This window comes from Medicago sativa, chromosome 3 (genome assembly GCF_051527215.1).
Source record: "Medicago sativa cultivar Bolivia chromosome 3, Bolivia_mono, whole genome shotgun sequence".
In the NCBI taxonomy this organism is placed as follows: domain Eukaryota; kingdom Viridiplantae; phylum Streptophyta; class Magnoliopsida; order Fabales; family Fabaceae; genus Medicago; species Medicago sativa.
The window spans coordinates 30,520,741-30,541,677 of NC_140751.1; the positions used below are offsets into that span (position 1 = coordinate 30,520,741).

The 20,937-nt window shown below is 37.1% G+C and overlaps 4 protein-coding genes across 4 annotated transcripts; 2 read left to right on the forward strand and 2 right to left on the reverse strand.

Moving 5' to 3' along the window:
* Positions 1–1,114: 1,114 nt before the first annotated feature.
* Positions 1,115–3,956, reverse strand: LOC146937064 (uncharacterized). The gene is made up of 3 exons (XM_085749326.1): positions 3,343–3,956; positions 1,349–1,688; positions 1,115–1,207 (listed from the first exon to the last, which is right to left on the reverse strand). The coding sequence occupies exons 1-3, from the start codon at positions 3,954–3,956 to the stop codon at positions 1,115–1,117; spliced, it is 1,047 nt and encodes a 348-aa protein (XP_085605452.1).
* A 3,532-nt stretch (positions 3,957–7,488) lies between these two features.
* Positions 7,489–8,402, forward strand: LOC146937065 (uncharacterized). Its single transcript, XM_085757766.1, has one exon. The coding sequence runs from the start codon at positions 7,520–7,522 to the stop codon at positions 8,285–8,287; it is 768 nt and encodes a 255-aa protein (XP_085613892.1). The 5' UTR covers positions 7,489–7,519; the 3' UTR covers positions 8,288–8,402.
* A 4,500-nt stretch (positions 8,403–12,902) lies between these two features.
* LOC146937066 (uncharacterized) lies at positions 12,903–14,326 on the forward strand. The gene is made up of 3 exons (XM_085749327.1): positions 12,903–13,340; positions 13,563–14,004; positions 14,181–14,326. The coding sequence occupies exons 1-3, from the start codon at positions 12,903–12,905 to the stop codon at positions 14,324–14,326; spliced, it is 1,026 nt and encodes a 341-aa protein (XP_085605453.1).
* A 2,807-nt stretch (positions 14,327–17,133) lies between these two features.
* On the reverse strand, positions 17,134–17,802 carry LOC146937067 (uncharacterized). The gene has a single exon (XM_085749328.1). The coding sequence runs from the start codon at positions 17,800–17,802 to the stop codon at positions 17,134–17,136; it is 669 nt and encodes a 222-aa protein (XP_085605454.1).
* Between the last annotated feature and the right edge of the window lie 3,135 nt (positions 17,803–20,937).

Sequence of the window (20,937 nt, forward strand, 5' to 3'; positions counted from 1 at the left end):
AACTCAATGTTCTTCGTTTCTTTGGTTATTCTAGATTCAAGCATTCTTTGACTTTCACGACACATCGGAAGATTCTCGCCCCCGTATCGTTTTGGCTCTTTGACGTATGAAGACATTAAGGGGGGGTCTGTTGAAACTCTCTCAGATGGGTTCATACATGGAATTTCAAGCCCAATTTAAAGATTTAATGAACGAAGTCACTAGAATATCAGAACCATTACTCATCAGCTTTTTCATTACAAAGGGGTTTTTAGTCCCATGGTTTTACAGAAAATAAGGCCAAATAAAACCTAAACAGTCCATCAACTCATCCTTATTTATCCATTCAAAATGAGAAAATGAATTATAAAAATGGGTGGTTACCAACAATAAATCACCTAAAAAAACTTACCAACGGTACATGTTGCAATGAAGGTGCATATTTTTTTTCTTCTTTTAATTAGAAAATGAAACACAATGTGTTGATGATCGCTGAATGAAAAAGATCATCAAGGTGTGAACTAGCAGTCGAAAAATAAATTTGATAGAGTTGTGCTAATGGTCTTGCTAATCTTGGTCATGGTCATGGTGAAATGCTTGATTTAAAAATTTAAAAAAGTATGACTTTTTAAATTTTATTTACAATAGACTATTTCAAAAATCTAAATAAAATATTATGTAACAAGTTTGCAACGTATCAAAATATACATAAGTAAAGGCAATTATGCAAGGACAATATAATAAATGAATTATGAGAATAATTTACACAAAAATAAAAGTGTACATTTTATAATTACCTCCCTGAAGTTAATGACTAAATTAATTTCTTTGCATCTATGCCAAATTCAAAACCTTAGATCTTAATTTTAAAAAAAAAAAAAAAAAAACCCTTAGATCTTATAACTCCCATATCTACTGAGTCAAAGAAAAAAAGTCTGATATATTAAGGGATGATTTATAAACCTTGAATCCCTTGTAATCAAAGCATAGGAATTCTATGTTGCATTTAATTAAAAAAAAAAACAGCATATTGATCAAATAACCCCTAATAAAAATTATAAACAATATGTCCAAGTAGATTGTGTAAAATATATTTTTCATTGTCATCCAAACAAATGAAAATACCAAAGTTTAATCAAAAGGAAAAACTAGCTAAAGTAAAACTTAGTACTTCCCAGTTCCCATGCATGAATAGTAAGCACATCAAATACGACTTACTATCCCTGCCCTGCAAGAGTCCAAAAATTCAAGTATGGCACCCCTAGTAATCTATACCTAATGGTATTTACATGCAAGAAAAGTTAGGAACACTCTTCTTTTACTTGATGTCAGTAATCGTAATTTTTAATGTGCCTTTACTCCCGAGTACCTTGGTTAAGGGCATTCCTTCGTCGGGAACTTTGTGCACATAGCCAAGAGTGACTCTACTTGGCAATATGATTGAGAGACTCCTTCCATCCAATGTTCGAATTTTCAATATTGTACCTCTAAGAGCCTCCACATAAGTTATCTTTTGCTGAATCAAAAGATCATCTCCATTCCTAGTATATAGAGTGTGTGGTTTCTCGGCAATCACAAATATAACGTCTGCTGGAATCATGTCAGACTTCTCGTTACCCATCTCTGGGTAGGTAACCTTTGTCCCAACTTTCCAGCCAGGATTTATTTTAATAGTAACAAACACAATTTCCTCCCTCGTCTTACTAGTCCTGAAATGGAATAACACACTTCAGACATTGTAAGCAAAAATATTTCTTAGTTCCTTGTTTATTTTCTAAGCAAAAGAAAAATTATACTAAATAACAAACAAAGAGATAGCCTAAAGGACATTTGATTTGATTCAAATACTATTTCAAAAGGAAATGCATCATCTTTTTTTTTTTTTTTGAACAAGCCAAAATGAGATATATAAACAAACAATTATGCTCTCTAGCACAAGCAGTGCCAAAAGAAGCAGAACAAAATTACAGAAACCAATCCAGATACATCAAAACAAAGGAAACAGTCAGCCTATCCCCATACAAACAATGGGTTGCTGCCACCACAAATGGTAACCAAAAGGAAATGCATCGTCTTAAATCATATCAAGTGGACTAACCATAATATATCATAACTAAACTTCACTTCACGAACACAACCCAACAAATATTGTAAGCAAACATATTTCTCAGATCCTAAAAAAAATCATTGTTTGTTTTTGTGTAATATAGTAATTATATAAATTCGGTCTCCTAGTTTAAAGACAAAACATTAACAAATAAATCAGTTAAATCATAACCTCAAAATTATTTTAAAATTCACATATTTTCTTTAATTGTCATAAAGGTGTCGCATTTTATGCATTTTGCTGCTTATTTTCAAAATCTTGTTTGTTTTCACCATTAATTAGAAAAATGCTAAATTTATTTTCACTTGATTTCCTATATAAGTGAAAAATGACTTTAAACTATTTTCCGGAACTTTCAAATTCCCACTTCAATCTTAACTATAAGGCAGCACAAGTTCTGCATGCCCATGTAAACTTCGAGTAAGATTGTCAACAACAAGAAAAGGGAAAAATTAAGTTTTGACACAATCATTAAATCAAATAAACGATATCCTTTGATCACTATTATAAGTAAAAAAAAAAAAATCACGTTCATTGAATAACTCGTGTATATTTTAAACCATTAGATACAACAATATCACACTCCCTTTCACAATAAATTATCATGGCCATAAGACCATAAGTTTAAAAATGATTTTCATATATAAAATAGAAAGAGGAAAAGCCTAACCATGAAACTATTTTTCTTGTTGAAGGAATGCTAATAATGCTTCAAGAGGCCATAAATCTCTAAAGTTTTTAATATTCATTCTTGCTTATCATTCAATAATACTCATAAAATAAGGAAACTAGATAACAAGCAGGTCTTATTCTATCATATCCTTAGCTGTTGTCTCTTCTATGGTCTAGGGCTTTGAACTCTAAGCAAAAAGGGTTGTGATTAGATGAATTTGTATTAGTAATTAGTTATTAAATTAAATTTCAATTTCATAAACTTAGGATTTGTACTCTCAAGAACAATAAAGTCGAACATTGAGTTGCTGATCAGTTATCATCACCACTATATAATTAGGCTTAACTCTATTATTATAAATCACTATAAGCTAAAAGAGTATGGTTGTCACTTTTTTAGGGTTTAGGGTTTATAATTTCATTTAGATAATTCGTATATGTATTACTAATAATTACTGGTTAGTAGTTTCAATCAAGAAATCATTTACACCAATAAATTAAATCAATCACAACCAAAATCAAACAATGTATATCATACCATAATAATCATAATAATAGTTAAGAAAGGTTTAAAATTAATTTACCCTTTTATAATTACGTTTCTGGTAATTTTCATCTTCCTAACAGCCCCGGTATAAAGTTGTTCCAGACTGCAATGCAACTTTCTATAAACAGGAGCATCCTTCTTTTTCACCGGTTCACCACCAGTCGATGTCCTTCGGTACTCATGCTGACTATTAGGCTTATAGAAAGACGGATTGTTTGCGTATGATCGACGAAAAGAAAATACGTTGCCATACGAATGATGCAAAGAAGAGGTACGAGCAGGTGTATATTTGCCATACGACTGACGAGAAGAAGAGGACGATGAAGACGAAGACGATGGATTTGTGCTTTTTGACTGACGAGAAGAAGAAGCAGGCGTCGAGCCATAATTAGAATGGTTCTGACGCGGTGGAGGGGTCCAACCATTTTTAAGCCCTTCCTCGCCATATTCGTCGTAGATCCTACGCTTCTCGGGATCCATTAAAACGTCATGAGCGTTGGAACCAAACATGAATATTCTTTCAGCTTTTTTATTTCCAGGGTTTCGATCCGGGTGATAAGCTAAAGCAAATTTTCTGAAGGCAATTCTCAACTCTTGTTCGGTTGCATTTTGATCCACATTTAATACATTGTAGTATTCCATTGGCGGCATAGGTTTAAGAAGAAGATTAGGGTTTGAGTGCAATAATAGAAAAAGTGCAGTGATTTTTTGGGACTGAATGTGCATGAATATCTTGGAGAAGAGAACTATCTATATATAGCGATGATATTAAATGCGATCGCCGTAATTTGATACACATTCTATGGAGAAACATTAGGGGAGAGTATATTTTATGTCTAATTAAGTTTATAATCAAATAATTTAATTAATTATAGTCATAAATATATAAGATAATCATACCTGGACACTTTAGAGTCATATTACGGTATTCCCTTTCTCTTTAAAAATTATAAGTCTCTTTCTGATACCCAATGAAGTATTAATAATATTTTCCTATTATGTGTTCACCTATTCATGTCACAAATTAGTGTCATTTAATTTTGTCAAAATAATTAAGAATGATTTATTTTATATACATCAACAATGTACTAACTTTTTATTCAATTAATCAATCACTACACAATTCCACTTTTAAAGGTTAATTCCCTAGATATTTCTTCAAATATCTTTTTTTTTTTGTGGTCGGGGTTCGAACCCGAATGTTACATATATTATGAATTGTCCATACCAACTGAGCTAAGCTCACAGGGACAATTTCTTCAAATATCTATTATACATTATATGATTTTTATTATGGGATTGGACACAGGACATTGATTTGCAAGTTCCAATAAGACTTGAAGAAGGAAGTTATACCCCCACACCCCTACTATTATACCTTCACTCCAACATTTTACGAAAACTACCAAATTTACCCTTTATATAAAATAAAACATATTTCACCCACTCACTTATTCACCCCACCTTTGCCCCTACATTTGTGAAAAAAAACTGTTTCTGGAAAACCCAAACAGTAAGCTTTGTTCTTTGTTCTTTCTCTTAAACGTAAACAACGCAAAAGCAAACATTCTATGTTTTCCAGAAACATCAAATCTATTGTTCCTTTTCACAATTGCACATATAATCACGCAAAAGGCAGCACTAATTTATGATATATCTGATAAGACTTTATTTAGATATGTATTAATTTTACATGGTTTGTATCAATTTTTCTTTGCCTTTTATAATAAAACAGATCATCTCAAATTACATGTTATGTATGTATCTGCGATGTGAATTTGGACTTGTAGCACGTTATGCTATCAATGTTAATTTGGATTTGTGGTTTATGTGAATAAGGAAGGGAAATTTTACATTGTCCAATTCATATCTGTATTCAATTCAAATCTATATCAATTTTGCCTTGCTAGCTTTTAAATCGGTTATGCCTCACATGTTTTCTGGTAAATCTGATTGCATCAATAACCCATGGCTGGTCAAAAGTGGCATGAATGATTTGAACGATAATACAAGAATTATGAAAAAGACCTAACAAATTTCTGGAATCGTTTTCAATGCTTTCAGAAAAAGAAATACAGGAATTGTTGAAAAAAGGCTACCCCGTTTAGGGGTGAACTCATCTGATTTCTGAAATGTTAAAAGGGAGGGTGAAAAATAATTGTGTAAGAATTTAAATGACAAAAAGGGTATTTTTGGACTTTTTAATAATTTGTCAGGGTGAAGGTATAAGTGTAGGGGTACATGGTAAAATGTCCCTTGAAGAAGGACGTGTATATGCTATGTTGGACTTTATAATTGTTGTTTTTGAATTACTCAATTAAATTAAGGGAATTACTTTTCCCATCCTATGGTCTTCTCGCGCGCCCTATGCAAATGACCAACATGCCCTCCGGATTATATATTCCTGAACATCTATACATTTTTCGGAATATATATTCCGGACAATTGCGAAGTATAAAAGAAACTTCACCCCCCATTTTTACAGTTTCACAGTTTCACTTTTCCATTCTCTCTCTCTCTCTCTCTCTCTCTCTCTCTTTCTACATTATCCCAAATTCCGAACACCACAAATCTTGTCCAAATTTGGAGTTTTCTTGCTCAAAAGCACCGCATTTCAACCCTTGTTAAACATCATGGAAGGTAAGTTTGATTTCTGTACACATGCAAGTTCAATTAGTTCGTTTTTTTTTTGAATTCTGTTCGAATGCAATCCGGACTACGTTTTCTGGACTAGGTTGTTGGGCATCCGGATTTCGAAATCCGGACAAACCCAGAATGTTGTTTTGCTTCTGGTTTGTGCTGTTTGATTGTGTTGTTTGATTGTGATGTTTGATTACCCTAATTTGAATGTTACAGAAGGTTCAACGTCTAATACTGAGCGCGTAAGGGAGGCAGGGCATGCTTCCCGTAGGAGAGCGCATAGGGAACAAATGGAGGCTGAAGGTGTTGTTCCTCCGAGGCGTTGGGGTGCTAGAGCACGCCGTGCTGATGTCGATCCTGATGTCGAGGATCAGCCGGAGCAGCAACAGTATATGCCCATGGAGGAGGAGCAGACTGATGTGGATTTGCAGCATACGGAGGAGCAAGAGCTTGAGGAGGAGCTGCAGGGTATGGACGAGGACATGGAAGATGTCGAGCCACGTCAAAGGCGAAAGAAGAAAGAGAAGGTGGTGGACCCTGAGCCATTACAAGACTATCCCGGTGGCCCACAGCAGACTGACCTGCTGTGGAGGTACCATGTGCACGTGGCCAGGAAGGCGGCTGATGGCGTGGTATGTACTGTTAAACTCACTTTATATCTGACTGGTTTATTTATTGTTAAATATGTTTGTGAAGCCATGAGTTTAAACTCACTTTATTAATTTTAAATATTTGCAGTGGCGTGGCAAATTAAAATGCATCAACAACGGAAAGAAGATAGAGGCGATGCATGATGATGACACCAGACCTATCATGGCTGCACAGTGGTGGGAAAGCAGATTGCGTCGCACAGGCCTTGGTTGGCTCCAGGATATGAGCTACACGATTACTGATCATGGGCTGATTTGTACGTTCGTGGAGAGGTGGCACGAGGAGACTTCCAGCTTCCACCTTCCGTTTGGGGAGATGGCAGTCACATTTGATGATGTGGCCTCTTTGCTACATATCCTCATTGACTGCATGCTCCTGTCCCACGGGTCCATATCACGGGACGAGGCGGTGGAATGGATGGTGGAGTACTTGGGGTCTGATCTGGGTGATGCACTCAAAGAGGTCGAGAAGACCAAAGGTGCACATTGCAGATTTAACTACTTGGAGAGGATATTCAAGGAGCGTTTGAAGGAACAGAGGGATTTGGTGGACCAATATGGTGTGACTGAGGAGGTGGAGAGGTTGCGGGACCAGGCTGTCCGCATATATTTGCTATGCTTGGTGGGGATCACGATCTTCAGTGACAAAAGCCAGTGGGCTGTGGATGTTGTCTACCTGAAGTACTTCAGTGACCTTGATCTTTGTGCCAGTTATTCATGGGGAGTTGCGGCACTAACTCAGTTGTATAAGGAGCTCAACAATGCTGCACATTGGAACACCAGTCAGGTGGCAGGATACCTGAGTTTGTTGCAGGTATAAATTAAGAACTATGTTTAATTTTTTTTAATTTAAGTGTATATGGTTTGTATATTTATATGTGGTTGTCTTTGGTGCAGGCTTGGGTGTTTCATCACTTTATAGGTATGGGAAGCAAGGATGTCTGGGACGGATATGTGGAGAATTTGTATCCACGCGCGATGCTTTTTGTGCCACTGCATGGTTTAGGCACGGTGGACAACTACAGGAACTATCTAGATGCGCTGGACTTGACAAGGGTTGTCATGGTCTCATATGCTGCACACCGTCAGGCACGTCCGTTTGAGCGGGTCAGCCTTTACTCTGGATGGCTGAGATGCGGAGAGAGCATGGTGAGGTATCTGCCGGAGAGGGTGCTTCGCCAGTTTGGGTTTGTTCAGACCATACCGAGACATCCCGTTCAGAGTGCACCAGTTGATGTTAACTTGGCGGAGATCACAAACCGCTTTCAGCGTGCACTTGATTATGCGCTGACACCTCAGGAGTTGGGAGAGACTGCAGTCCATGGTGTGGAGGTAGTAGATGGATACATCGAGTGGTTTTACCAGGTGTCTCATCCACGCATGATTCTTCCAGACATGTCGGTACCGGTGCCGAGGCCACCAGAGCGTGAGGTCCTTGATGCCCAAGCTGCTCAAGATGATGGAGACCTTGCGTACTTACAGCTTAGCGGAAAGATGAGCCGCATCAGAGACCACATCTATGCTGTGATGAGAAGCGGTCTGGTGCCGAAAGGGAGTGAGGAATGGCAGCGTTTGGAGGATGCCTTGAGAGAGGTGCATGATGCAAAAGTTTACCGTCGTCGGGCAGCTACTGATGGTGGCAGGGGTGGTGGCAGAGGTGGCGGTGGTACGGGTGTAGTTATTAGGGGCTGATAGTATTGTTTTGTATGTTTATGTTTGTTACATTTTGAATTATGTAACACTTGGATAATTTTTAATGTTATGTAATCTTGGATAATTTTTAATGTTATTTGATTAATGTTTTGTTCAAAAATTATGTTGTGTTGATGATTTTAATGTTATGAGTTCAATTTACTGTTAGAACATGTCACCGGCATGATATGTCTGTTTGGAAGCAAGCAAAATGCGCCAAAACAAAGGCTCAACCAAAACAGATGGCTTCTGCCTCTGTGCTGATGCATTCCGGAATATATAATCCGGACATGTTTAGCGCATTCCGGATTATATAATCCGGAACTGTCGTTCACCACCCCCTTTTGTTAACTTTCAACGGGGTGATTTACATGTTTCGGATTATATATTCCGGAATAGCTCTAACGTTTTCGGATTATATAATCCGGACCAATATTTTTATAACTGGTATCATCATCCATCAGGGTGAATGGAGTGGCAAAATACACGAAAGAATCCGGATTAAATTTTCCGGAATCAGTTCGGATTACATAATCCGGATTAGGGGTATTTTGGGAAAAAAATAGGGTGCGCGAGGAAAGGCATAGGGTGGGAAAAGTAATACTCTTAAATTAATTGTTGTTTGTGAACATTGGGTCTTAAGTGACCCAGTGGGTGCATTTGTCTTAGACTATTTTAGGAGATTTTTGATTTTTTTTTTATAGAAAAATCATCTTTGCCAATTTTAAGTGTTTATTTAGGATTTTTAGAAAAAACATTTTATCAAAAAATCTATTTCGACTCTAAAATTAAAAAAATAGGATTAGTCTTTCTCAAAATATATTTTTTTCAAAAACAAGAAGTTAACACATGTATTAAGTTAAAAATTATTCATTTTAGGTAATAAACAATCACATATAGCTTCAAATTTTTTAAAATCTCTACAAAAAATCCCTAGAGTTTTCTCATACAAAATTATTATTTTTAAGTTAAAAGAAACGCACTCTATATGTCCCATAGAAAATCTCATTCATATATTGAAACACCTTATAGTTTTTTTAATTTGTCAATTGTAATTGTAGATGTCATGGGAATGGTTGTTGAAGTTTGGTGTGCAAAAAGAATATCAATATGAGAGAAATTTCGCTTGCTAAGTTTAATTTAACAATTTTCATTCCAAAAATTAATGATAATTTTACAAGCTATGTTTACGCAAATTAATTATGTTTCCTCTATTTGCAAAATTTATTCATTTCTGTACATATTCCCTTAGGGTGTGTTTGGATGAAGGATTTAGGAGTGGAAAGGAGGGATGGTTTACTTTTCATTTTTAAATTACGGACACTATGAAAAGTTTTTTAAAAGTTAACTTATTAACATGATAAACTATCATATAATACTTCAATCACCATTAACTTATTTTAGAAAAACATGTTATATAGTTTGTAATTTAAAAAAGAAAAACAAGTCATCCCCTCCCTTCCCCTCCTAAACCTTCAATCCAAACACACCCTTAAAGAAAAATTAATGCCATTTCCTTAAAGCAGGTACACAAAATATTCTTGTGATCTCTCAAAAAAAGAATATTCTTGCGATTCTTATGTCTTTTGTGTCGTACTAGATAGCAATGTTCATCCTTAAAAAAAAAAAAAAAATAGCAACGCCCTATTGATATATTAAAAAAAAGACACGGATTTAATCCTCTTCAAATAAAAAAAAATTATTAGAATGATACTCGTGCCAAACACGGAGATAATAACTTATTTATAAAATTTTATAAAAAAAACAGTATTATTGTTAACCAAATTGAAATATTTCGCACGGTATTCAAGTTAAATCAAAAGTAAAAACTAGCTAGAGTAAAACTTAGTGCTTCCCATGCATAAATAGTACGTAAGTAAGCACATCAAGTGTGAATTACTTTTTTTTTTCTTCAAGTAATTTGGTGGTTAGAATTCACCTTTTTTAAAGTGAATAAGTAGGGGTCTGGGGTTCGAACCCCGACCTCTGCATATAACAATGCATGTCCCTGCTAACTGAGTTATATCCCCGCGATTCGCGAGTCGCGAACACTACTATTCCAACACTACAAAGTATGCATATCATAAATTCACAATGTGCTTAACAATTTGCATATCATAAATTCACAATGTGCTTAACAATTTATGTGACTAAACTAGTATTGTCACGGTGCATTAACTGGGCTGAACCAAATGGTTCGGTTCAATTTTAAAAAACCATTTTAAAAAAAATTGGTTATTTTTAAAAAACAATTCAGTTTGGAATCGGTTCGAAACTGGTTTAATTTTTTTAACTTTCTGTTTTATTAAAGCAAGCTTTTTTGCGTTTTTTTATTTTGATAGATTTTTTCAGTTTTTTTATGCAATTTTTTTCCAGATTTTTGTAGTATTTTATAAATGTTTAATAGTATACTTTTATTTATATAATTTAATATTGTAAATACAAGAGGGTGGACTTGGAGACTACAGTGCCTATTAAGGAACGTGCATTTGTCTTTCTTCAGCAGGGTATTTCGGATAGTCCAAAGAACGCTGCTCAAGAAGACGCTTCCTTATCCAAAGAAGTAGACTTGGAAAATGGTTGTGTCAATTTTGGAATGGGAGATGGCTGCACGGTAAAGGCTTCTATGTCTGGGTTGTCTGGAGATGGTGTGGGTGCTCCTTCGGCTGATGCTGAGCCGACGGTGATTCATAGGAAGCGAAGGGTGAAACCACAGTCTTGTTCTCAAAAAGAGGCTCAGTCTTCACGGTCAGGTCCTTGGAGTGTGGAGTGGTTACATAATGTTCAACAGGATGATGTGGGTCTTATTTCATCTAAAAAGAAGCGATTAAAGAAGGTTTTAAAGGGTGGTGAGGGTAACAGTAGGGGAAACACTCTTCAAGTTAGTAGAAAGAAGGGGGGGGGGTGCTACGACATCTTGTTCTTACTCTCAAGAAGGTGGCAAGACTTCCTAGCAAAGACCGATCAGAGGTTATGAAGGTGTTGAAAAATTCTGATATGATGAAAGCTTTGAAACAAAAAATTACAAAACGACAACGTCTCAGAGAAAAAGTAACAAAATTTGTGGAAGTGGCTACTGTTGGTTCTTCTAATGAAACTTTTTCTCCGGCATCAGTGAATAATGATTGGAAGAGTTAGGTGGTGTTACGTGGGAGTGAGAAAGCAGTGGCTGGTGATGTTGAGGGTATAGGAAAGGAGATTGGGGGTGTCTTTTCCAGATGACACCAATAATATGTTTAATGTGTTGTCTCGTCACAAACATGTTCCAAAAGGGCCGGTGTTGACGTTGGCGGATGATGTAGGAGGCGCGATTAAGGGGGTGTAGGTTTGGTGGATCGATGGTAGGGTAAGGGCGGGGCAGGTGTGTATCATGAAGTTATTATCTTGGAATGTGCGGGGGTTAGGGGGATTTGAGAAGAGGAGGGAAGTGCAGTTGTTGGTGGCGGAAAAACGGCCTCATATTCTTTGTCTTCAAGTTACCAGTTTATGTTGATTCAGTGTGTTCATCTTTCTGGTGTACTTCAAATCATGCTTATTCTTTTCGTCTGTTAGTGGGGGATTCAGGGGGCTGTTGACGATGTGGGATTGTTTGGAGGTGAAGGTGTGGTCGTCGGATAGTCAGGATCATGCTTTCATTATTCATGGAAGGTTTATTAAGACGGATGAATAGTTCTATTTATTCATTGTGTATGCTCCTTCTGATGCTCGACCAAAGCAAGAGTTGTGGGTCTCTTTGTCGACTCGGATACTTCGTTTGAGAGGACTTAAGGTGTGTGTGTGCGCGGGGATTTCAATTCGGTGTGTGGGGTGGAGGAAAGATGTTCAGTTCGAAGTGGGGGTGTTACACCGGATGTTGAGCCTTTTAATAATTTTATTGAAGATAATATGTTAATTGATTTGTCGTTATGTGCTCGCCGATTTACGTGGTTTAAGGATGATGGTATTTCTACGAGTAGGATCGACAGATTCTTGTTATCAGAAGAGTGGTGTTTACGATGGCCTAATAGTCTTCAAATTGCTCTCCTTCGAGGTGTTTCTGATCACTGCCCGATTCAGTTGTCTGTGGACGAGGAAAACTGGGGTCCTCGTCCTACCCGTATGTTGAAGTGTTGGAAGGAAATGCACGGTACAATCAGTTTGTGTCAGACAAGTGGAAGTCCTTTCGGGTCGATGGATGGGGCGATTATGTTTTAAAGGAGAAACTTAAATTGATTAAAGTGGCATTGAAGGAGTGGCACCTGTCTCACTGCAATAACATTCCAGCAAAGCTTGACTCTCTAAAAGCCCGGTTAGCGTGGTTAGATGGCAGAGGCGAGGAGGTTTTGTTGTCTTCCGATTTTGTTGTCTCCCGATGAAATTGTTGAAATGTGTGGTATAACTTACAAGATTCATTCTTTGTCCCGTGTTAATACTAGCATTTGTTGACAGCAGTCACAGTTACTTTGGCTGAATGATGGTGACGTTAATTCCAAAAAAGATTCATATTGTTCTTTCTAATCGTCGAAGGCACAACTCAATAGTTTCTTTTGTGGAGGAAGGCCACATTGTCGAGGGTGTTCAACCTATTCAAAATGCCATTTTTACGCACTTTAGCAATCATTTTAAGGCCCAGAATATGGCGCGGCCACATGTAGGGAACTTGCCTTTCAAGACCTTATCTTTCCAAGATGGGGGCGGTTTGGTCAAGCCTTTTACAGTCACTGAAGTTAAGGCGACGGTGTGGGATTGCGATAGTTTCAAGAGCCCTGGACCGGATGGTGTAAATTTTGGTTTCATTAAGGAGTTCTGGCAAGTTTTGCAGGAAGACTTAATGCAATTTGTTTCAGAGTTTCATCGAGATGGAAAATTGTCTCGAGGTATTAATTCTACTTATATATCCCTCATTCCCAAAGTTGAAAGCCCGCAGAAGCTAAATGATTTCCGGCCTATTTCGTTGGTGGGATGTTTATACAAAATTTTGGCTAAGGTTTTAGCGAACCAGCTGAGAGTGGTGGTGGGGAAGGTTATTTTAGAGAGTCAAACTATGTTTGGTGATTGGGGTTATTTGGATGCGGTAATGTGTAAAATGTCTTTTTCGGTTTTGTGGCGGAAGTGGATAAAGGAATGTGTGTTTATAGCTACCACTTCAGTGTTAGTAAATGGTAGTCCGACTGATGAGTTCCCTTTGGAAAGGGGCCTCCGTCAAGGTGACCCGTTCTCTCCTTTTTAGTTCCGCTTGGCCACTGAGGGACTCAATGTTATGATGTTAGAGATGGTGACCGCTAATATTTTTTAGGGATACTCGGTGGGATCAAACAATGCTATGGTTGTTTCCCATCTTCAATTTGCTTATGACACTTTGATGCTGGGTGTCAAGAGTTGGGCCAATGTTCGTGCTATGCAGGCGGTGTTGTTACTGTTTGAGGCAATGTCTGGGTTGAGGGTAAATTTTCACAAAAGTATGCTTATCGGGGTTAATATTTCTGAGTCGTGGTTGGTTGAGGCAGCTTCAATTTTGAATTGTAAGGTGGGACATGTTCTGATTCGGTACTTGGGCCTCTCTATCGGGGGTAATCCTCATAGGTTAGAGTTTTGGGATCCTGTGATGCATACCATTAAGTCTAGACTATCCGCGTGGAAAAGCCGGTTTCTTTCTTTTGGGGGTTGCTTGACACTGCTAAAATTCGTTCTGACCTCTCTGCCTGTCTATGCCCTTTCTTTCTTCAAAGCTACGTCAGGTATTATCTCTTCCATTGAATCTTTATTTAATTTTTTTTGGGGGCGGGGGGGGGGGGGGGGGGGGGTGAGGATCATAGGAAGATACATTGGATTGATTGGAACAATGTTTGCCTTCGAAAGGATAATAGAGGTTTGCGGGTTATACAGTTGAGGGAGTTTAATTTATCTTTTTTAGGAAAGTGGTGTTGGAGGTTGTTGGTTGACAGAGATGGTTTTTGGTATAGGGTGTTGGCTACTAGGTACGGTGAGGAGGTAGGGAGGTTTGAGGACGGAGTGGTTCTTATTGGTGGAGGGAGGTGGCTTGGATTAGAGATGGTGTAGGAGAGGATGTAGAGAGTTGGTTCTTAGAGAAGGTGTCGAGAAAGGTGGGTGATGGGGTAGCCACTATGTTTTGGCGTGATAGGTGGCTAGGGGAGGTTCCTCTCTATTAGCGTTTTGGTCATTTGTTTTAGTTAGCGGAGAACAAGTCGATTTCAGTTGCATCGATGTTCTCTTTAGGCTGGGATGAGGGGGCAAGGCGTGGTAGTGGAGGTGGAGGTTGTGGGCGTGGGAGGAGGAGTTGGTAGCGGAGTGTAGGTTGTTACTTGCTAAATGTTACTTTGTAGATTAATGTTTCAAATAAATGGCAGTGGCACCCCGATATTGTTGGGGGTTACTCAGTGCGCTCAGGTTACCAGACGCTCTCTGCTTAGGTTCCTCTGTTGTTGGATGAATCCGAGAAACTTATCTGGTACTCTCAGGTTCCATCAAAGATCTCTATCTTAGCTTGGCAGTTGCTTCACGACAGGCTGCCAAAAAAATTCAACCTTCTGAACCGCGGCATTATTCCAGTGGATGATATATCTTGTGTGGTGGGCTGCGGTCATATTGAAAGCGCGCAACACTTGTTTATTACTTGTGATTTTTTCGGCTCTTTGTGGCTGCATGTCAGATTGTGGCTTGGTTTTTCAGGTCTTGATCATAACGTCCTAAGCATTCATTTCACTCAATTTACTAATTACTTAGGCGGTATGAGGAGTCGTCAATCATTTCTTCAGCTTTTGTGGCTTTTGTGTGTGTAGCTCATATGGAAAGAACATAATAATAGAATTTTTAATAATGTTCATGCTTCCATTACGGAGCTTTCGGAAAAATTTAAATTTCATTCTTATTGGTGGTGGTTAAAGGCGAATAACGCCTCTTTTGTGTATGGCTGCGAGCAGTGGCGGTCTGACCCCTTGTTTTGTTTGGGTATCGGCTGATGCTCGTTTTTGTAATTATTTGACAGCCATCTTGTTCTTTGAGCGTCCTTTTTAGTACACCTTGAACTTAAGAGGCGTCTCCGTTATTGTTAATATATTCCATTTTAGTTTCTTAAAAAAAAAATTAATGAATAATTTAATACTTATAAATGTGAGGATGGTGGGTGGTGGTTCACAACAGAGCATAGCATAGGTGACAACCACGACAGTCGATGACGGATATCTAGGGACAAGTGATGGTTCGCAACGGATTTCAGGCAAAGTCGCGGTGGCTGGTGGTGGGGATGTGGTGGTTTAAATCATCTTTTTTAAAAAAGGGTCTTGCTAACCATTGCCTTCAGGGCAATGGTTAAGGAAGCCAAAAGTAGAATGTTTGCATTGGTTTCAACAACATTTTGACTTTTTAAAAAGTTAAATTTATCACTTTTCACCATTTTCCAATACTATATTTCTATTTTTATTCTCTTATCCAATGCCCCAAGGGCAATGGTTAGCATTCTCCTTTAAAAAAATATCCAAACTTAAGTGAGAATTGAACCCACCTAACTTAATGCAACTTCAATTTACCACTACATTGACAATATTTTCTTTTTATATATAAATCTATCTGGTTTACAAATTTGTAATTTTTTTAAAAAAAAATTATTGGTTAAACATTTGTAAAAGAAAATAGAGATTAATTAGAATAGACTGACGGTGTAATTTTTTTTACACTATCAACCAATTAAACACCTGCGCTAAAGTGTTAAAAAAGCAAAAATCAAATAAATTCTTTTCCAATAAATGCCTTCCACCCATGTTTCTTATTTTGGCATTTTTTTTTGGTTACATAGCTAACAAAAAAGCCAGAAAAGAAGAACAGAAGAAAAAACAGGAAAACTAAGCTCTTAGGAACAGAGTTCCAAGAGCATCTGTCCTTAACAACGGACGAAGATCATCAGGCGGTTGCGAGTGCGCTACCAGACTATCATTGGAAGAAGCTCCAAGCTTGGCAAGGAAATCAGCGCACTGGTTACCTTCGCGGAGCATAGTTTTAAAAATCGGCTCGGACCGGCCGGTCGAACCGGGAACCGGGGGCATGACTGGTTCGAGCTGTTAATTAGATCGGCCATGCAATTAAACCGGTCAAAACCGGCGGGACTCGGTAAAAACCGGTGGAAACCGGTGACTCGGCCGGTTTGGCGAACCGGACCGGGATAATAGGCAGCATTCAAAATTGTGAGGAAAAAAAGAATAAAAAGATGAAAAGAAGATGTTTCGACGGAGAGATCAGCAAGGATAAGAAGCTTGTGCAGACAGATCTGATTAACTTGTAAAGAGTATGATGAAAATAGTTTAGATCTTGTGTATTTTCAATTGAGATTAGTGAGTTGTAGGATTTGGTTAAAGAGAATAAAGTGAGAACAAATCAAAGTTATCAAATTTGGGTTGGGAACAAGAAGCAAACGGCGCTGCAAGAAGCCAAAAGCTAATGAGAAAAGTAGGGTTATCTTACCTAGTAAATTGTTTATGCATTTATGTTTCGATTGCTTTACTAGTAAATTATTACTATTAATTTTTCTAATTGACATAGGGAACTAGTAAAATATTATTATTTATTCTAATTGACATAGGGATCACGTGATGCCTTTACCTCGTAAATTATTACCTAGTAAAATATTATTATATGAATTGTAAATATTTTACCTAGTAATTTTTTTTTCTAACTATTCATTATAAATAGGTCTAAATTTAAAAAACCAATTTGTTTAATGATGTTTTTGATATTTATTTAAATGTCATGAGTTTTCAGAATTTTGTAGGGATCAAATAATCCGGTTTAATACCTATATAAATTTTTATAGAGGCAGGGTTATACGACCGAGTAATCCGGTTTAGTCATGCGGTTCAACCAGTGACCCAGTGGTTCAACCGATGACTCAGTGACCCAGTAACATTACCGAGTCGACGACCGGTCCGATTTTTAAAACTATGGCGGAGAGTGTGATTTAAAGAAACGTTCATCTGAGATAACAAAAGTTTAATTTCATGAATAATCACCGCGTGGACATGGAACTTGGAAGAGGCTTCCTTGATGGTATTGATGGCAAGGAGAGAGTCTGAATAGCATGCCAAAGGTGCAATTCCCAAGTCTTTTGCAGAACACAAACCGAAATAAATGGCAGATAACTCAGCTTGCAGGATGTCTGTAGAAGCCGAAAGAAACCCTGAAAAACCTGTAATATAGTAACCAGCACTGTTGCGAATCAAACCTCCAAAACCTGCTCTAGTTGGATTGCCAATACAGCTCCCATCTACATTGAGAATGTTGCCGTCGAAATTGTTATTATTCCACCGAATGTGACGATCCATATAGACAGTCTGATGAGAAGGAAAAGCGTGTGCAATACTTTGCGATGAATTTCTGATGTTTGCTGCCACTCTATGAATCGGCATCTGCTCATTGTTTATGCACATAGAGTTTCGGCACATCCAGACCCACCACAGACCTGCATCAAATGTTGTAGCGTGAGGACCCTTCGTGCCTTCTTTAATCCAGTCCGCAACCCCCTCCATAGCGAAAAAACCAGTATCGTTGAAACCTATGTGCTGCAAAATGTTCCTGGAATAGCTGCAATCACGCATACAGTGGAAGAAAGTTTCTTCCTGCAAACCACACCTCACACAAGTTGAAGAAGGAGCAATGTTGCGGTGATTTAACACTGTTAAAGTGGGAACAACATTATTGCAAGCGAGCCAGATGAGGAACTTATATTTCTCAGGAATTTTGAGTCTCCAAATCCAGGACCATGATTGATTTAAATTATTTGCTGAACCAGATTGTGAGAGGAGCCATTTATACCCACTTTTAGTTGTATAAACACCATTCTTGTTTTGGGACCAAATAAGAGCATCTTCAATCTCGTCCTCTTATTTTGGCATTTGATTTAGCAGTTTTCAATCACGATAATGCATCCACTTTCCCACTTCCAAACCTAGTTTTCATAGATGTTGAAGGAGACAATGATGACTTGAAGAAAAAAGAAAATCTTGAGCATCTCTATTGCCGCCCACACCACCCACTCCATTATCTCTGCAAGGCTGGTCTCTACATACTAGTACATAAGACAAAACTTTCTGTTTTAATGATTTTGCTTAGTAATTAGGAATTTTCCGTGAAGAAAATAATACTATATCTGTGAAGAAAATAATATCTGAATGAACACTATGCAAATTATTAGCCGGTAAATTTATGCGATGACTCCAAATTTTTATATGGAAAATTAATTTTCTTTTTACATTGTTTTTTTTTATAATATTGCTCTTATTTATGCAATGGTGGCTATGAATAGTATGAGAATTGTTTGTCAACTAGTAGTAGGCATTATAAGATAATCCTAGCATGTTGAATACATGTAGTTAATTTTTTTATCGTAGTAATATTTCAGGAATAGTGGTTCATTATTTATCATAACACTCATTCGTGGAACAAAATTGAAACAAAATTGATCGGACAAAGGTAGGAGAAGGTAAGGCGAAAGATAGTGTAATTGTAAGAGATAATGTGATGAATTGTTGACGAGAAATAGATGTGAGATATGACATTTATTATCAAGATTTTAGTTGATTTTTTCTTTTTTTAACACTTAAGATAAGGTGTTTAATTTGATGACTTTAATTGGTTGACAATGTAAACTTGTTTAACACTGTCAATCTATTCCAATTAATCTCAAGAAAATATTAAAGAGTTCAAAACAAGTTAAAACCGATTTTTAAATTAAGTCTAGTTAACTGAATTCATTTATATTTGTCGTTCAGTTTATGAACCATTTAATATGTTTCAGTTTTTTGTGATTCAGTTTATTGATATGGTTTAGTTAACCAAATTTTTTCACACTCTTAGATTCAATGTAATACGCTCCTCTAACGATATTTTTGTTGAGGACTTAACCTTTTCGGGATACTTGATGTTAGTAATTGAAATTTTAAAGTGCCCTTCTTCCCTGGTACCTTGGTTAAGGGCATTCCTTCGCGAGGGACTTTGTTCTAGCCAAGATTGGAATTCCCAACATTGTACCTTGGTTAAGCGCCCTTCTACTTAGCAACGTGCTAAGAGTACTCCTTCCATTCAAGGTTGGAATTTCCAATATTGTACCTTTCAGAGCCTCGACATGAGTTATTTTTTGTTGAATCAAAAGGTTATTTCCATTCCTAGTATAAAGACCGTGTGGTTTCTCGACAATCACAAATACACTCAATTTTTTTTATGGATGAAGGATTTGTGGGAGTATGTTTGGGCTGGGGAGTCCTTAACCATAGATGGGTTATTATAAATGTTTACACAAAAGGTGACTCTTTGGCGAATAGAAGGTTGTGGGAAAGGTTAGTGGAGGTGAAAAGAACTATAGGGGATGACATTTGGTGTATATTATGAGACTTTAATGCGGTGTGTAGGAGGAAAAAGAGGGGGTCAATAGAGATTATTAATTATCTCAAATTGCAGACATGATGTGTCTGATCATTGTTCTTTAGTGGTAAAAGTAAGAGGGTGGGATTGGGGGCCGAAACCGTTCAGATTTAATAATCATTGGTTAGAAAATCGGAAGCTCAAGGCGGTGGAAGAGTTATGTGAGAGTCAAAATATTACAGGATGGATGCGAATAGTGTTGAAAGAAAAGAAGTAAGGCGCTAAAGACGAGATTGAAGGAGTGGAATAAGACGGAATACATGAGTATGGAGGAGAGAGTGGTAGGAGGAGATATCAAGGATGGATGAAAAGGGGAGAGGGGTTTGTTGAACAAGGAGGAGGTGAAATTAAGAAGAGTAATTCATCAAAGAGCTACAATAAAGTGGCTTCAAGAAGGCGATGCTAATTCAAAATACTTTCATCAGTGCGTTAAAAAGAGGCCGAGTTTTGATTGTATTAGAGCTTGAAGGTGAATGATGGTTGGGTGAAATCACCTTTGGACGTGAGAAGGGTGGTGGTGAAGTATTTTAAAAACCAAATTATGTTGATTCCTTAGGAGAGATCGAAGTTGGATGTCGTTCCCTTCCTTACTCTTTCTTTGGAGGAAATGAGAGTTTGATTAAACCTTTTTTTGGTGGAAGAAATGGAAAGAGTGGTAAAGAAAAGTGATGAAAATAAAAGTCCGGGATTATTAATGAATTAGTTTTTGCATTTTGTATGTAATTAATTATTTCCTTCAGTGACATGAAAACTTAATTAACCAACACGTACCACCACGTCACTGCCACATCAATAATGACAATGACAAATCACTGAAATTGGTGGGGATTGAAAAAATTAAGGGGAGTTAAATAGTGATTTTGAAACTAGGAGGTTTAAAATTCCGATAAAGTTAAATAGTGATTTTGAAACTAGGGGGTTTGAAATTCCGATAAAATTAAAATACGTGCATTAAAAGTGCATTTAAACCAATTAGACATTTATGCTAAAGTGAATCATTTATGATGATTTGACCATTGTAATTGATTGATAATGTAAAATCTCTTTACTTAGTCGGTGTATAAATTAAATATCTTATTATCAAGTTGTCCATCTTTTTAATGTGAATTTTATATTTCAAAAAATCAATAATATTGCCGGAGTTAACCCACATGGTGTGATTGTTTTAATAAAACCAGTTAATAAAACCAAAATCTAAATTGAACTCAAATGATTGTTTTAATAACGAGTCATACCAAAAGACA

Excerpts from the sequence above, each read along its gene's own strand:
- LOC146937066 (XM_085749327.1), top strand. The coding sequence starts at position 12,903 with ATGGCGCGGCCACATGTAGGGAACTTGCCTTTCAAGACCTTATCTTTC. Across the intron at positions 13,341-13,562 it reads ATTGGGGTTATTTGGATGCG|GGATACTCGGTGGGATCAAA; the intron begins GTAATGTGTAAA and ends AATATTTTTTAG. Across the intron at positions 14,005-14,180 it reads TTTCTTCAAAGCTACGTCAG|GAAAGTGGTGTTGGAGGTTG; the intron begins GTATTATCTCTT and ends TATCTTTTTTAG.
- LOC146937067 (XM_085749328.1), bottom strand. The coding sequence starts at position 17,802 with ATGGAGGGGGTTGCGGACTGGATTAAAGAAGGCACGAAGGGTCCTCAC.
- LOC146937064 (XM_085749326.1), bottom strand. The coding sequence starts at position 3,956 with ATGCCGCCAATGGAATACTACAATGTATTAAATGTGGATCAAAATGCA. Across the intron at positions 1,689-3,342 it reads AGAAACGTAATTATAAAAGG|GACTAGTAAGACGAGGGAGG; the intron begins GTAAATTAATTT and ends ATTCCATTTCAG. Across the intron at positions 1,208-1,348 it reads AAGGAATGCCCTTAACCAAG|GGCAGGGATAGTAAGTCGTA; the intron begins GTACTCGGGAGT and ends GGACTCTTGCAG.
- LOC146937065 (XM_085757766.1), top strand. The coding sequence starts at position 7,520 with ATGGGAAGCAAGGATGTCTGGGACGGATATGTGGAGAATTTGTATCCA.